Source organism: Rhipicephalus microplus, chromosome X (assembly GCF_043290135.1).
Source record: "Rhipicephalus microplus isolate Deutch F79 chromosome X, USDA_Rmic, whole genome shotgun sequence".
Taxonomy (NCBI): Eukaryota; Metazoa; Arthropoda; class Arachnida; order Ixodida; family Ixodidae; genus Rhipicephalus; species Rhipicephalus microplus.
Window position 1 is genome coordinate 132,253,809 of NC_134710.1, and position 16,983 is coordinate 132,270,791.

The 16,983-nt window shown below is 44.6% G+C and overlaps 1 protein-coding gene across 1 annotated transcript; it reads left to right on the forward strand.

Moving 5' to 3' along the window:
- The first annotated feature begins 3,517 nt into the window (after positions 1 to 3,517).
- On the forward strand, positions 3,518 to 4,317 carry LOC119176484 (NPC intracellular cholesterol transporter 1). The gene has a single exon (XM_037427783.2). It carries the CDS (start codon positions 3,566 to 3,568, stop codon positions 4,244 to 4,246), a length of 681 nt encoding a protein of 226 aa, XP_037283680.2. The 5' UTR covers positions 3,518 to 3,565; the 3' UTR covers positions 4,247 to 4,317.
- The last annotated feature ends 12,666 nt before the right edge of the window (positions 4,318 to 16,983 follow it).

Consider the following 16,983-nt stretch of genomic DNA (forward strand, 5'->3'; position numbering starts at 1 on the left):
ACCTAAATCTAAATACACCGGCCTCAAGCACCCTAGCCTCCGTCGAAAATGCAGCCACCTTTATATTATTTAATGATGAACATTATCGGCCACGCCGTGGTGGTCTAGTGGCTAAGGTACTCGGCTGCTGACCCGCAGGTCATGGGATCGAATCCCGGCTTCGGAGGCTACATTTTAGATGGAGACGAAAATGCCATAGTTCCGTGTGCTCAGATTGAGGTGCTCGTTTAAAAACCCCAGGGGGTCAAAATTTCTGAAGCCCTCCACTACGTCGTCTCTCATAATTATATGGTGGTTTCGGGACGTGAAACGTCATATAGTAATAATAATAATTATTATTATTATAAAAACAATGTTGTTAATAATATAATAGTAATATTATATTTATTATTGACATGAAAAACAGATAACTTCAATGGAACTGTCTCCCATCTTTTGCTGGCACCTTCAAACGAAACTTCAGAGCTATTCTTCTTTTTACATCAAGGTTGGCAAGGTAACTCTACAGCGCTTGAATGGCCCTTCAAAGTTGGATGCCTCTTCAAGCTTTTTCGTGGGGTGCTGCACGATGAAATGCTTTATCCATCTGAGCTAGTGCCAAGTACCATGTAACATGGGCCTTCTTTATACCAGAATGCTCGTGGTACAGAAAGGCGGTGGCGTGCTGTTTGCCATGGACCGTTCACTGAAATCTGTTAGACGGAAAGACCATGAATCTATGGAAGAATCTGTCTGGTTAGATATCAGTCTGGAGCGTCGAGAAAAGTTGTTGAATGGATGTTTCTATTTAGCACCCAGCATATCCCCTGTTTCGTTTCGTGATGTGATGACTTCCATGGAACGTGTGTTTCATCTTATGGTGGGCACATAATTATTGTTCTTGGTAACTTCAATGTGCCTGGAATTGACTGGAGCAAGCTTACCTTTTCTCATTATAATCACTTCATCGAGAAAATGTGCAGCCTGCTCTTGGATTTTGTGGCGTTCAATTCTCTACTGCAACACAACACAGTCGTCAATTGCAAAGACAACATCTTGGACCTCTATCTGTCTGTCAAACCCATTCAAGTTGCACGCTCCAACATCTCTCTTGTTCGTCCTGAAAAATTCTACAGTAGTAAAAATTGCTAGTGTTTAACATCCCAAAACCCCCACATAACTATAAGAGACGCCTTAGTGAAGGGCTCCGGAAATTTGGACCACTTTGACGTGCACTTAAATATAAGCACATGATCCTCAAGCATTTTGGTCCTAAAAAATCCCACCCACCACTTAATGTAAGATTATCTGTGCGTGCCGAAGCTACGAGCTACAGCAGTCCTTTTACCAATCTCTAAAATTTGCTTTTAAGAGAGGTGACTACACGGGCTTTTATTACTACTTGTCAGTCATTGACTGGTCACAGGTTACTAGCGAACCAAATGTTGATGAACAAGTTGAGCAGTTTAGGGAGCTTGTATTAAACAGCATGGGTCAATTTATACTGCAATATACACCTAAACATCGTGAATATCCCCGCTGGTCCTCCTCCAAACTTATAAGTGCACCTAAGCATGAAGATCGCGTGCACTAGAAGGGTAAATGTTTTTTACTCAGCAAGTGGAAGGAATATTTTAGCTCTTTTCATACTCTATATAACCGTCTATATAATCGGGACCACATTAATTTATTGCATTAATATAAATCATTAGAAAAAAATCTTTCTGACAGGCCAGCTGAGGTTTGGAAGTATGCACGCGAATTGTTTAGCAAAAGTGGGGAGTCCTTCAGGCTATTGGACTTGGATGTTGTCGAACTGCATGCCGTTGCTGAGTGTTCTGCCACAAAATTTTTTATCCGTTTATAAGACTTCAGATTCTAGGACTCAGATATGGCAACAGCCCAAGGCACATCTAGTGGTCTTTCCCTGGATGAAAAGCTCATCTGCTCATGCATTAGGCGCTTAAAACCGTCCTTATCTTGTGGCCCATATCACATCCCTTCTTCTATACTAAAGGTTTATGATAGTATAATTGCCCCAGTACTGACTACGTCATTTAATAACTGTCTGAACACTTCCACGTTTCCCAGCATGTGGAAAACTGCGCGTGTTTTTCCAGTATTTAGGCCGGGCTGCAAAACATGTTTCTAATTATCACTCGATTTTTTTTTTACTGTGTGTCACATCGAATATCATTGAGCTTGCTCTTCACAGCATATTGTTTGTTATTGTCAATAATTATTTCATTCATAATCATACGGGTTCCTCCTTGGTCGCTCAACTGCCACAAATCCTGCTAGTTTCATGACGCCAACTTCCCCAACTATTTCTCTGAGAGGACAGGTTGACGTAGTCTACAATGACGTGAGCAAGTCTTTTGACATAGTCAGCCAATCACTGTTTTTGGTTAAACTTGCAAACTTTAATGTTGAGTCATCTGTTGTGATTCTCCTGCACAGCTATCTGCTTAAGATCATGTTACGTTACCGTAAGTAGCCAAACGTCTTCCTTGTGCAAAATGACTTCAAAGTGGCTCTCTAAATGGCAACATACTAGATTTATCGGCGCCTAGGAAACTAGACTTTGCACCGAGTCATTCTTCATTTTTGCTTTGAGTGTTGTAGCTTAGGCAGGCAGCGCTGTTACACAGTCCTGAATTTGTTGTGCTATTTACATCATGGCCATTGAAGCATATGTCGAAAGGCATTTCTTTCTCCGCAGAAATTCTCGCCTAAATTTATAAGTGCATGCTTCGCAGTGAAATGGGATATTTTAGCAGTTAGTTTGTTTGCTACAATGCATGTGAAGTTGTTTGTTCAATAAAGTTACTAAAAATATACATCGTTTGAACATGGGTACGTTATGTGATGCAAGTAACCTTATCACAACAATGGGTCTAATCATTTGTGTGTACATGCAATTAATTTAAGCTAACCACCCGTCATTTTTCAGTAAGTAATGGGCACAAAAACACGCAAGGCCGAGTACGAGAAATGCAGGATATGTTTATTATGGCTTTATTGCTGCTGAACACTATCGAGACTGTGAGGTTGGGAATTTGTTTTTAAAATTGCACTTGACTCGCTGTATAATGGTGCTAATGACATCCTTGGTGATGGTGCTTCCCTATTTCAAGATATATAGATCTTTTTTCAGGTGATCCAAATGTACAATTTATCGAGATAGTATATGTGAGCTTTAGAAGCGTGATTTTTTTTTTGCAGCAACTTTTTGTTAAGGATAGCCGTGCGTAAGTATTTTTAGAGGCCGTTATTACAGTTCAATGTAACTCAGTACAGCACTTCAGATAAGAACTTGCACTGGAATGATTGGCACTTCCACGTGACACACGCAAGGGCTGCACTGCGTGGGCTACCTATATAATTAATTTTCTAGCGTTTATCCAGATTTGTTATCTCTCTGTCAGGTCACCCTAATTTATCCTATTCACAATAGGAACTGAAGGTCAACCGCACATGTTGCGAACCGAAACCCAGGGCCACGAGCTGTATAAAAGCAGCGCACGTTGGGGGTCCATAGTTCAGATATCTCATTGAGGTCTCTGTGGCAGCCAGACGCATCACGATGTCCACCGGCAGGCTTTTCGCCGTTGCCCTGAGCGTCACAATAGTGTCGTCAGCGCTGGCTCAGTGCGTTACATACGGCTACTGTGGCACGGATGCGGACTCTGGCAAATTGCTTCCATGCTCCGTCAAGCAGGATCCAGTCCCCATCGAAAGTAAAGTTCTAGAAGAAGCGTGCCCCGCCCTGACCGACTCTTCCGGCAAGCCAGTGCCAGCCTGCTGCGACGCTAAGCAGGCGAAAACGTTCATCTCCGAGTACAAGAGTCTTGTCAGCCTCGGAGTGGGCAGGAAAAGCAGCTGCTTCAAGAATTTCCAGAACCTCGTGTGCCAGGCGTTCTGCTCGCCGAAGCAGTCTGAATTCGTCGCCATCAACCGGACGAGCACCGAAGGAGGCAAACCGTCAGCCACGGAGGCGGTGTACGCCATCAACAAGCGTTTCGCCGACAAAGTGTACGCAGCCTGCAAGGACGTCCGCACCTGGGTCTTCGGCATCAAGCTGATGAGGTACATGTGCGGCAAGTATGGCAACAGCAACTGTTCGCCAGAAAGGTTCCTTGAATTTGTGGGCTCCATCTACTCGGAGGGCGGCTACTCGCCACTCAAGATCCACCACATTCTCACCGAGAGTCCGATCACTGTGAGCGGCCAGACGCTGGAGCCGTTCAACCCCGAGGTTCTCTGAAATCACCGAAAGCTGGCAAGCAAGCGCGTCTCCAATCGATTGATATTAAATAAATTATTAGAATCAATGCAGCAGGAGCTCTTGTGACTATTTATTTGTCCTCTGCGCCATTGCTCTCGCCTCTTTCGAAATCAACTATTTGGATGTGCTCAGTAATTCAATGCACGCCACAAAACACATTGCTGCACGCAGTACACTTATCGAATACCACCGGTGGAACAAATACATGACCTTAACGTCGCTTCAGCGACCCTAAAGGCACTATTGTCGGTTAAATATTGATTAACTAAACCAGCTTCTGCACTATAAGAGAGTGTCCTTTTGTTTTCAGATTGGTACGCCCGAAAGAAACCAGTTTGGCAGGTTGATACTAGCCAAAGAAGCACAATGTTATACAAGTGTCTGAAGGAGCCAGCACCCTCATATGGTCTTCGTGCATATATATTTCCCAGAGATGAAGCTGTTTTATGTGTATGCAGAACCACTCGTAGTTTTTAGTCTTTTAAGCATCTAATACATGAGCGTTCGCAGGGTTCCCCGCCAAGGTGGGGGGGGGGGGGGTGAAAGTTCGTCACGGCGTCCCTCTCGTTTTTAAGTCAAGGTACGGGCCAGACTCTGTGCCACCCCTCCTGTTAAGTCGATGCAGATTTCGCGCCCCCCTTTAGATGACTTTAGAACACAACAGGTTTTCAGGCGAAATCATGTTGAGTTGTGCTTCACAAAGAGAAACTTCGAGCAACTAAGCGAATTTGGAAAAAAAGTTTGTATGCACAGTTCAAAAAAAAATCACTTTCGTAAACTATAGAAAATTGTTCAGCCTGCAGTGGGTGCTCTCATTGCGCCGTCTGAGCATGCCGTATACAAAAAGACGGTCTATAAAGTATTTGCACCTGGCGCTGCAATGATCTAGCTATATGAAAGGACATTCTTATGTTGTTTAAATAATTATTTATTGGACAACTCACATATTCACTGAACGAATTTATCAGTGAATGAATCATTCCCTCTCTTTTCGTTCGGAAAGGTTCCATCAGATTTTCGTATACAGTAGTGGCGTAGCTCATATAAACTATAACGTTCCACTGAAATAGAAATACGCGCCGTACGTTTGATGATAAATCGTTCAACAAGGAACATCACTAGAACTGGTGTTTCAACAGGCAGACTAGTCGAAACGTCTTAGTCACGTATAGGCGGCTGTCAGGGTTGCCGTTGAGTAGATTTGAGAAGCAGCCAAAACTCAAGCAAAAAGTCGCCAAAGAAGCACTTTCAGCTCTGAAATTTTAATTTTTCTCAGACACATTTTAGAACGTATTTTACTAATAGTTAGAGTCTCAGAAGACCAAAAACCAAAATTTTAGTCAGTAGTGTAAGTATTTATGAATATACAGCCATGAAATCAAATTAGACCACCATGGCGCTATAGTCACGAAATGACAAAAAATGCAAGTTTATTGCTGCTATGCCCTAAAGTGCACAAAACCTGAACAAAGCTAGTATGTGAAAATGTGGAAGCTGTTAAAACAACTACAGAGCTTCAACCCGAAAGTGGCGCCTTTCCGCCTCTTCTTGTCCGCGTCGTCGCCACAAACGACCTGGACCCAGATTCTTCTTTACGGCACCACGCTCCACCAAAATAAAACAATGGTGGTGTCGATTGCAGTGGGGACATTCGAAGAAATACGTCTCCAGGAATACGCGGGTTTGATTATGTTTTCCAGGTTCTAGGGTAAGCTTTGTGTGGTATCGTAAATTGACGACGCCAAGGCCGAAAGGAGTAGTCACGCCATTTAACATCAGCTCCAAATTAGTTGAAAAATAGTTTTAAAAAAGGGACCGTTATACAGTTGTTGATATTCAACAGTAAATAATGTAATTTTGAAAAAAGCAAGAATGAATATGACAGGCATATTATTTTCCCTCTTGCCTGGCCTGCAAAACTTACGTAAGCTGGAAGTGAGTTAGTAAATTATTATACTTTCAGCGCACGTGCGTAAATTTTGTCTACAGTGAAGTTCATGCAGAGATAATTTTGAGGCAACAACTGAGCAGGCACATGAAAAGTTGAAGCTTTTTTTTTTGTAGCCGTTGACCTTAATTAGCACAATGTTATAATAACGCCAGCCAAGCTTCAGATAGCAAAATCAGATTGAAGATTAGCAGCCCAGCTTCATTTTGTTATAGATATATCTTTGACGCACCGTGTTTCAGCATTAGAATCTGGCGTCAACAGTGTGCTATATAGCGACACATTTTGTTACATGCACGCGTTCCTCCGTCTTTTCAGATGGAGGGACACTTTTTGGGTGCCTCGTCCCGCACTAGCTCGCTGGCTGGCTAAGGGTATGTACAATACTACATGCATAAGCCAACACGACAGAGAAGCTTGCAAACAGTTATTGTTTTTGAAAAGCGTTCGCTGGTTTCTGTTCAGAAAATTCGGCAGATACCACGTACCTTGGGGATCGGTGTTATGCGGAGCATGCGGAAGGAAGGTGACTGTGGTAATTTTTTATTGAGCGAAGCCTTACGAAATGACGCTCAAGATATGTACGAATGTTGCACGCACAGGCACGTTAAACAGTTGCAAGTTTACTGTTACTTAACGATACCGACAGCAACATGGATATATGATCGACACCAGAAGCGGTAATCTTCTGGTGGCATATACCTGCGGGTATGTGCCAATCTTACATTATTCATGTCATGACCAGTGCGTCGTATATTGCGACCTTCGCGCTCTCCCAAATCATGAGTCTGATTATATAGCGCGCGGTCAGGTGAGACTACGCAGCGGGAGAGGCAACGACCTTTCAAGCGCGCCCAACACGAGACCTTCGCACCATCTGGCTATGATGATGAAAACACGCTGGAGTCGCGTAGCTCGGAGGACCACCAAACAGTATTTGGCGTATATAAATCGCTTGCTGTTAACAATATTGACAACATCAATAAATGAAAAAAGAATGCTCCATGACTTAGTGGCTGGCACCGCGCGCAGCGGATCTGGATGTCACTGGTTCGACGCATCGCGACAGATCCTTTCCTGCTCGTTTTTTTTTAATGATGCATGGTCTTTTTTGGGATGATTAAACGCAAAAATGTTGCTTTGTCTGTCTGCCTGTCTGTCTGTTTGGTTGTTTGTTTGTTTGGTTGGTTGTTTGTTTGTTTGTCAACCGAAACGGCTTAAGTACGACCACATCCACAGCGTCCACTAATATTTTTCAGGTTTCTGCGCTCATACTTGAACAATTGTCGATTAAAAAGCAATTATTGCGCATTTATGAAGACAAATATCAACACGTCAATATTTTGTGGTGTGTGTCTTCACACTAGAAAATAGATACATAAGTATTTCTAAGAACTGTAGCGTTAATTACACTGTGCTGACAGTGCAACGCTATGCACGAAAAGGTGAGTTTTCTACGCATTGCTAAGACAATACGGTGATGCCACCTACTTTGAAATCTACAAAATGAGGCCTCCAGGATTGTGCGCGCACGCTACGCTCTCGCTATAACGAAAGCCATCCTCTCAATTTCTGAGATTACCGCCAGATGGCTCCATGTCTCACGCAATACCTCCAGAATCCCATTCACCAAGTTTCTCGCGCAAAACGTGAACTAAATATTTTACTAAAACATTTAGTTCACGTTTGCTAATGTCGACGGAAGACTATCGTATTTCGGCGACATTTGCAGTCCAACATGCAGATACGAGGCCAATTCCTTTCTTTGTGATCGGTTAGTATATAGATTACAACGTCATATCTGGGAAGAAAATGTGTCAAAGGAGCCTTGGTGGGCCCCGGCACAAAACACTTTCATGTTAAATAAAAACCAGGCGCATCATGAGCGCAAAAATTGAAATACCTTCATCCCAGCAGAATTTACGCTTTCATATAAATTGTAAACGGGCGGACCCAATGTATTGAATCTTCAGCACGCTATATATAGCGAACAATAAGTTATAATTTCTATATGCCCATGACCATGTACCCTGTAATAAAGGCAACACACACCTCTCTCTCTCTCTCTCTCTCTCTCTCTCTCTGTGTGTGTGTGTGTGCGTGTGCGTGTGTGTGTGTGTGTGTGCGTGTGCGTGTGTGTGTGTGCGTGTGTGTGTGTGTGTGTTATAGGCATTCACAGTCATGTAAAATTTCGCGGTAAGATATAAACAAAGCCTGCCATATACATCAGGTTTTCAACATTAGCTTAGAACAAGATTAAAGAAAAACCGAAGACGACTTTCACCCGCTAAATTTAAAAACACAACAGAACTGCTTACGATGTGAAATCTTGTTTGATATTGTTTAAGGACTTGCACAGTTTCATCGGATGTCGTGTTTTCCGTCAGAGGTATGACAACATGCCGTTTGAACAACAGGCTCAGTAACTGCAACGGGCAAGTTGAGAGATTTTGTTGTCGCGCTAAACAAAGTAATCTGGGCTCGAGTCTCAGTATTTATAACGATGACAGGGCAAGCACTTGCGGCTTTTCGCAATGCGTGGAAGTCTTGCGATCCGGAAACCATGCACCCTCGTCGCCGCGGAATGCTCGTTTGCCGTAAACATGCTTTTCCTTGTTTTTTGTGCTCTACTGATACCACTAACTCGTTTCCATGTTAGTGCTCAACACGATTATTAACTGAAATAATAAACGCGTTTGTGTTAATTAGTCATTTCAATGTTACTTTAGCAGCAGAATCTAGCTTCTCATCAGCGTAAAGTTCGTCTATGAGGATGACAAGTGATTTACCATCGTAGCATTGTTACTAAAAATGTGCATTGTTAAAAAAGAAACACACTGTGGAGTTGAAGAATTGCCGTCTTCGTTCATGGAACTCTAGTGTTCATGCTTCAATTGTACCAGGCGACTCTAAACATCTGATTGGAGGTAAACAGCGTAAGGCTTTCGAGTTCCCGTCGTATACGTGCAATAAGTGACCTGTGCCACAATCATGCTACAGTGGAACATTTTTGACGTAAATTGATGTGCCTACACTCCAATCTGGTATAGCTGGTATGAAAGATGCCTTTAGCTGCACACGCAGTCGGATGACAACGGATGGCAGCGAAATGACATTGATCCCAGGGCGAATATAAAGCTCTGAGTCGTTTAGGGGGAATGCCGTTCATTTGAAGAGTGGAAAGAAGCATCCATATTTTAATAAGCATTGGATACACCCTATTAGGTTCATTACGCTGATAACTAAACGCGTGAGCAATCGTGCAATTCAATCGAAGCAGTCGAAAAATGAAATGATTGTATAAATATTCTTAATTACATATGAGTAAAACAAACAAATATTATACCCGGCTCTGCAAATCGTGGTACAGAGGCCCTTGAAACTTCCCAGGCCACCCTGCCATAGGAATACATAAGATAGTGGCCTGGGAACTTTTGACGCCCTCTGTACGTGCACGTGAAGAAAATATTTTGGAGAAGTGGCCATTTCAATGTTATGCAGCGAATGACAACGCGTAAAAATGGATTAATTTTCAATATCTGCAACGAATCGTGTTATGAACTCACGTTTATGCCCCCTCAATATAGTGAGGCCTTCAGTTATTGGAGGGAAACAGCGAGAAATACGAGAGACCAGGCAAAGAAGGACGCACACAGCGCTCTTGTATGTGTCCTTCTCTGCCTGGTCTCTCAATTTTCCCGCTATTTTTCTCCAACATGTCGTATCAACATGCCCAAGCAACCACTATTAACCTTTCGGTTGCCCATGATGTGTTTCACTGCGAGGCATTTCTGTTTCAGTTAACTTTCCTAACTTTCCCTCGTTTGAATTTATCCCTTTACTCCCGTTAACCATCTTTCCTACAAACGTCCAATTGAATTATTACATTACCGATGGTTAAATACTGCGTACGACATATCATAGCAATCTGATTACAGGCGAGGCAAGACGGGAGAAAACAGGACAGCCAGCCAGCAAACCACCATCCATCAACACCGAATTTCCGGCGAGGTGGTAATAATTATCTTTGTTTGCAAGTGCCCTCCGGTTCCGACTGCAAAATCTGCCCGGGTAAAAGCCCGAGTTGCGCGTCGGTCGGCCGCTTTTCTCACAAAGGGACGATCACCGAGCATCACCCGCGACCCGTGCACGGGCACCGAAGAACGGCGAAAAAAGCTCGTGCCTCTTCGGCCGGACGCGTACGGCGCTGCGTAATGACGGAGCACGCGGCCCTCTCGGGGCCACGCGGAGTGGACACAAGAGGTGTGCGGGTTGTTTTCGGGGCAACATACGCGCGGTCTTGTTCCTCGCGAACTGATCAAACAGCGGCTGATGCTATCGCGCCCCGGCAGTTGTTCCTAACGCAAACACGGGCCGCTCAAAAGCGGAGGGGAGGGCTGCTCATGAAGCGCGGCGCGAATTAGGCGGCCGTGCGATGAATCAGGCGCGCGCTCGAGGCAGGTTCCTGCGCGGCCCCGGGTGAACGATGAAGGCGCGCGCGAGACGGGCACGTGGATAACGGATGCTCTTGATGCCCGCGCAAAGCTGCTGGACGCCAAGCGACGAGCCCCGGCAACGCGCTGCCACGCTCGCGCCCGAGGTTCCTGTTGGGTCGCCGCGAGCTCATCTGCGTTGACCAAGTGGTAAGCAGCTTGCGGAGCTAGCTCTCGGAAAATTGAGGCGTTAAACAGCGCCAATATCTCATTTTTTCTCGCTTTCTGACATATTTTTGTGGTTGCTGTCTTGGTGGCAAACGAATAGGTGTTTCAAATTGCTTAGATGGTTATGCACAAGAAACATTAAGGAGCGTTACAAGGGACAAAAAAATACAAAGCGAATAGAAACCGAAAAAAAGGGAAAAAAAGAAAGTTTGGTCGTCGCGACATGAAAGAATGTTTCTTGGTGAAAGAAAAAGAAATAAACGAACGAAGACGGATCTCAAGTGTATTTTAATATTTGACCATTTTGTAATGAGACAAAAATTGTCCTGCTGCAGTATTTCGGCCCGTTGATACGAATAAGATGATCTCGGTTTAATGAGGTATCTGAAATGTGAAGATCGCGACAGACGAACGGACGGACGGACGGACAGACGGACAGACAGACAGACAGACACATAGATAGATAGATAGATAGATAGATAGATAGATAGATAGATAGATAGATAGATAGATAGATAGATAGATAGATAGATAGATAGATAGATAGATAGATAGATAGATAGATAGATAGATAGATAGATGTACCTATTGACATATATACCTTCGCAAACATGAAGCAGACCACTCGCAAATCAGGGCTGGATGAACAGTATCGAATATACGTATATGTTACATACTATTTTGAATGCTAAGACACTATTTGTGTATATTGTATCAGTGTAATGATACTTTCGGCAGACGGTGTATCAGCACCTGTATATATCCGCTACATCGTACGAAGTATGGCGGATTATAAAATACAAGATAGACCTTCGGCTGCAGTGACTGAGGCTGTATATACAGGGCTGTTCAACTTTGATGGAGGCCACACATTAACGTTGAATGGTGTAATGAACAAACGCGAATGACTGCAGTAGAAGCTGTGCAGCTACAGCAACAATTATGAACAGAATTGAGCTTATTTTGCAGCAAGGTTACGAGGATGGCCAGGCAAAATACCTGCACTGGGCAGCTTGAGGGGAACCCGGCAACCTCATACGCCGGGCAGCTTCAGAGCGGTGAAACAGAAGCACGCGGGATACATTATGCGGGAACGTATACCTAAAAGATAGTATAAATGGCCACGGTCAAAATTCTTTTAAAAATTTGTTTTCGTAGAAACATTAACACAGTTGATATGGGGGAAAAGGCGTGGTGGTGAAGGTTTAATAAATTATTTGGTAATTTTACCGAGCTATGAATGTGGTCTCTTGAAATTCTAGGAAAACCAAACCAGCGAAGTCCTGTAGTATGATATTCTCAAGATTTCTTCATGGTACGAACACTCTCTTACGACGTGCCACGCACTGTATTGCTCTTAACTTATACGGGCACATGTAAGGTATATGTCGCATTGGATCGATGCATTTTCTGGAATATCAGTATACGGGTATGTCGCTGCAACTCTGAGAAGTTTGGCTGAATCGTGCTAAATATCTTTCTTTAACTAAATACCCGCTCCCATACCCCAAAAAACTATAGAACTTTTGCATTCTAGCAAGCGCGTTGGAGTAAACACAAAAGAGACACGTAAACTGGGCCGGCGCTAGACGTCAGATGAAAGTTTACTGACATAACACGATGAAAATATTTTGACATGTCCAGAACCCACAAATAGTTGCAGACGGCGCTACTGATGCAAATATTTTCAATATCGCTTCGAATACGCTGTTTCTTTCGTTCCGCTGCGCTTGCTAAGATGCACATGTTCTACACCTGCCAACTAGCCCAAATCTCTGCGTTGGATAACCTGTAACACCACGACTCTAAACGCAATAGTTAAAGCTAAAGAATACAGCTAGCACCAGCCCCTCTGTGGCCGCGGCCCACATCTCCCTTAGCACCAACTTGCGGTTTCAGAGTCATGTGACTGAAGAAGAAATATTTGATTTGCTTTTATATCGCAGTGTGCCACTTGGCGCGCTGAAGACTCCTCAACCATGGTTGGTTGTTTGCCTCACGTGTGTTGTTGAACCGGCCTCACTCAATGTGCTTAAGGCGCCTCAGTCACCTTAAAGCCTTGAACAATAAGCAAAGCATATGAGCACGTGTGAGTTGTACGCTTACTCGATTCACATCGTCTTTAAGGCATTCACACGAACACCAAACCACGCAGTACGGCCGTGAAGAAAAACGAGACGCGTGCTCCGATGGCAAGCCCATGGCTATGGGTCTAACCAGGATTTTGCCTTCCCATTCTTAGGAAGTGCTAAGCATATCGAATGACATTTCTGTATCGCTCTGCCCGGGACTGAGAAAGGCTGAGGCTCTTTCGTTTACTCGTTCGAACAGGTCTTGCTTCTTGCTGCCAAGTGTTACTCTCAAGAATGTGCAAAAACCGGTGAACACACTTTGAGCTTCGTTCCGGTAGGATGTCGAGCGTTGTCTTCGAAATAGACGTGTTGGGCGTTAAAAGTCCATTGCGCAAACAAAAAAAAAACAAAAAAAAAAAAAACTGGCAATGGGGCCGCGCGCATCGATGGCGCAGAAAGTGACTGCGGTATATATGATATGCAGCGTTTAAAGTCTACAGATCTCTGCGACTGTTTACAGACTTGCTGTGCATCATCACGTGCCAGTGATTTGAGTGATATGTGGGGTTTAACGTCCCAAAACCACCATATGATTAGGAGAGGCCGCAGTGAAAGGTTCCAAAATTTTGACCACCTGGGTTTTTTAATGTGCACCCAAATGTGAGCACATCGGCCTTCAGCATTTTCGCCTCTATCGAAAATGCAGCCGCCGCAGCCGGGATTTGATCTCATGACCTGTGGACTAGATAAGCCACCGAGGTGGGGCCACGTGCGTGGGAAACCGTGTGATTTCCTCTTTTCTGTCACTTCATCGTTGTCGTTACTATCGTCTTTTAGGGGCGAAGCTCCTTAGGGCGTGGGCTGTGCGTCCCCTGTAGCCTGTATGTAGCCACCTCTAGTTTAGTTCTTGCAGTGTTCACTAGATGGCGGTACCGTCTCCTGTATGTAGCCACCTCTCGTTTAGTTCTTGTAGTGTTTACTAGATGGTGGTACTTGTAGCTGATGATGAAAAGATGCAAGATGTTATAAACTAGAAAGCGGTACTTGTAGTTGATGAAAGACGCGAGATCTTATAAAATAGGAATGATGTCACATATGGCGCGTGTCATTGGTTGAAGGCAATCGTTCGATTTAGTGCGGCGACGTACGCTAGGGGGAGCGTTGTAATAAAATCCGTTCGCTGTTGGCGCGCGCTCGGAGTCGCCGGATGGATAAGGCTGCACAGCGGAGAGAGCGCAAGGCGGCAGCAGCGCGCGCTTGCAGACAGAATCCCGATGTGCGAGCGCGCGAGGCAAGGGACATCGCAAGCCATCCATCGTCTAAGAACAAATAAAAGTTGATTTGTGTATATATTATCATGAACTCAAACCAACTAGCCCAAATCGCCATTCTTCTTCAACACACACAGCGTTTCTCACGTCTTTACATGATGATCGACTGGGCGAATTACACGGAAGATTCACAGTTTACCAATGAATCCCTCCGGAGCTTCGCCCATTCATCATCATTCACCCCGTGAATATGCCGTAATTTTTTTCCCCCAAGTGATTGCAAAATAGTAAACCTGCATCTGGTTCTGCCTGCTTTCCTTCATATATGATACAAGCATACTGATAAGGAAGAATAGGAACTGAGTAGCTTGATTTCTCTTGTGGTTTTCATCAGATGAAGTCAACACACAATGAAAACCGAGGAAAGCATCGAGTCAATTGCTTGCTTCTGCTTAAGTGCAATACGTGCCTGATAAAGTAAAGAGGAAAATAATTGACCGAAAGCAACTTGTCGCGAATAGCGAAAGATGCGTTGGCGAGATCTAGAGCCCCGCATCGATTTTGGCTGACGATAAGACAAATTTCTTTACGCTCCGTATGATTTCGACGAACAGATCACCCTTGACATGGGAAAACAGCAAAGGCAACTGGAGAGTGGAAAGCGTCGTACGAGCATTTTGACACGTATATACGTAGAAATACAATCATTTGAACTTAAAGAGCGAGAGAGTAAAAAAAAACTAAGCAAAGCCTCTTAAAAGGCGTAAAGGGCTAAAAACAATCTTGGACCCAGCAGCGCATTGCGGCAGAGAATGGTACAGGACTGCGCCAAACTCTTCGCTCGTCCGCGCCCTTCTTCCGGGAAACTGACCATTGTTGATGGGTGAGCGCACGTAGAGATGTCCCGCTGAGAGCGCGCCCCGACTCAGCTGCTCCGACCTCTTCAGTGCCTTTTGACATCGCACACGATTAACCTCAGTACGTTGGTCTGCGTGTGTATTTATTTGCGCCCGCCTGCGTTTGCAGAGTGCAGAGAAAGAACAGAGCGAGAAATACGCAGTGCTTTATTTGGCGGCCGCAACACCCACGGTTTTACCCGAGGGTCATTTGGTTGCAGTTGTTTGTGCGTTCGATTGGTCTTTCGTTTTAGTGCGCAGTTACGGAGTTGTCGAGGCAGTGTTACTCCCGGCACACCCACAAGAAAACGGGGCCCCGCTCGCGCACGCGAACAGTAGTTCACTGCAGCTCGCGTACCTTCCATAGTTTAGGAAGTGCAACTTTGTTATATCGCAGCCGAGATGCCCTTTTGGACTGCGGTACGGCCAGTAGAACACTACGTGTAGGCCCCGCTATATGTCTCTGCGTATGAAGCCGCTTTATATCATAGACAGAGACCGGCTGTTGAGGCGTAACTTGTTCAAGCCGGTCGGAATATATAGATGCAGCTATCACGAAAAACGCGCTGTAGGGCGAGGCGAGGCCAAGTCTATCGAAAAGCGGTGGTCGATTAAAAGGAGAGAAGCGTAATGATTGAGAGGGAAGAACAATTTTCAGCCGACTTACAATCGAGCAAACTTGTACTTTTATAACTACAGCTGCGCAGCTACTGGTGCGACGCAACAGCGTTTAAAAATTCATTTCGAAATAGAGTGAGCGAACGCGCGGGTAAGGTGAGAGAGCGAGAAAAACTGTCTTTCACTAGTGGCGAATAAATGTGCAATACAGGGCACACATATTTCGCTATTCCAGATGTCTAGTCTATTTGAGAATTCCTTATTCGATTGTGTACGTTATTTTCGATGTAGTACTGTGTAAGACACCAACAGTACTCACAGTTAACGGACGGAGGGATGCAGGTGGGGGCTATTTCGGTTTTTTTTTTTTGAATGCAGTATATCCGTGACTGCGACGTGGATGAGCCGGCAGTCGACTTCACAAAATGTTGCGTTTGTAAGTGCTCCTTTCCATTGGCCTGCCGGCTTCGGAAATTATATACGTCCAGCACGAGGATTGGTTAAAATTTCCTGCTGTAAGCAACTTGATGCAAGACTTCAAGACTTCTTTCTGAATGCAGGCTCAGTTCCTGAGTATGCATATGCAAAAAAATCTTCCCCCCCCCCCCCCGTCAAAGCGTGTATCACCTCACGCAACCTGGGAGCTATGTTTTTGTTTAGATAAAACAACTGATATAGGGGTACTATGTCGTCGGAGAACGGCAAGGGGTCAAGCAGTCTTCAGTGTCGCGAGCTAATCCATGAGCTCAATAATTGTTCTTTAATCTCTTGATAGCGGCTCCAAATCCCGCGAAGAGCGTAAAGGCACGAAGGATCACAAACGAATCGAACTTTATCTGAAGCACTCATACGCGTCACTTACTAGGGAGCATTCCAAGCATTAAACTTAATTTAGGTTTCATCAAAAGCAAGCCGGCCGTACGGCACACATAGTACGCAGCTAAGCATTTCAGTCTCCGGTCGGAGGTGTTTGCTCAGTAACGCCTTGCACTCAATTCTTTTCGCATTCCATGAGGCGACAAACTTAAAAATCAAGCGATATAATTTCTTCTTCTTCGGTATCTTCATTTCCTTATTGCTACGGACAATTTCGTTCGCACTTTGTTCCGGCAAACACCAGATGGGCGACAACGTGTCTCGGTGCAGACACATGCCTCAGCATGCGGGCGCGATGGCATGCTAGATGCTGAGTTGGCCGCCAACGCGTCGAAACAAACGACGCAGATTTTTTTTTTTTGTCTCACCACTCG

Excerpts from the sequence above, each read along its gene's own strand:
- LOC119176484 (XM_037427783.2), top strand. The coding sequence starts at position 3,566 with ATGTCCACCGGCAGGCTTTTCGCCGTTGCCCTGAGCGTCACAATAGTG.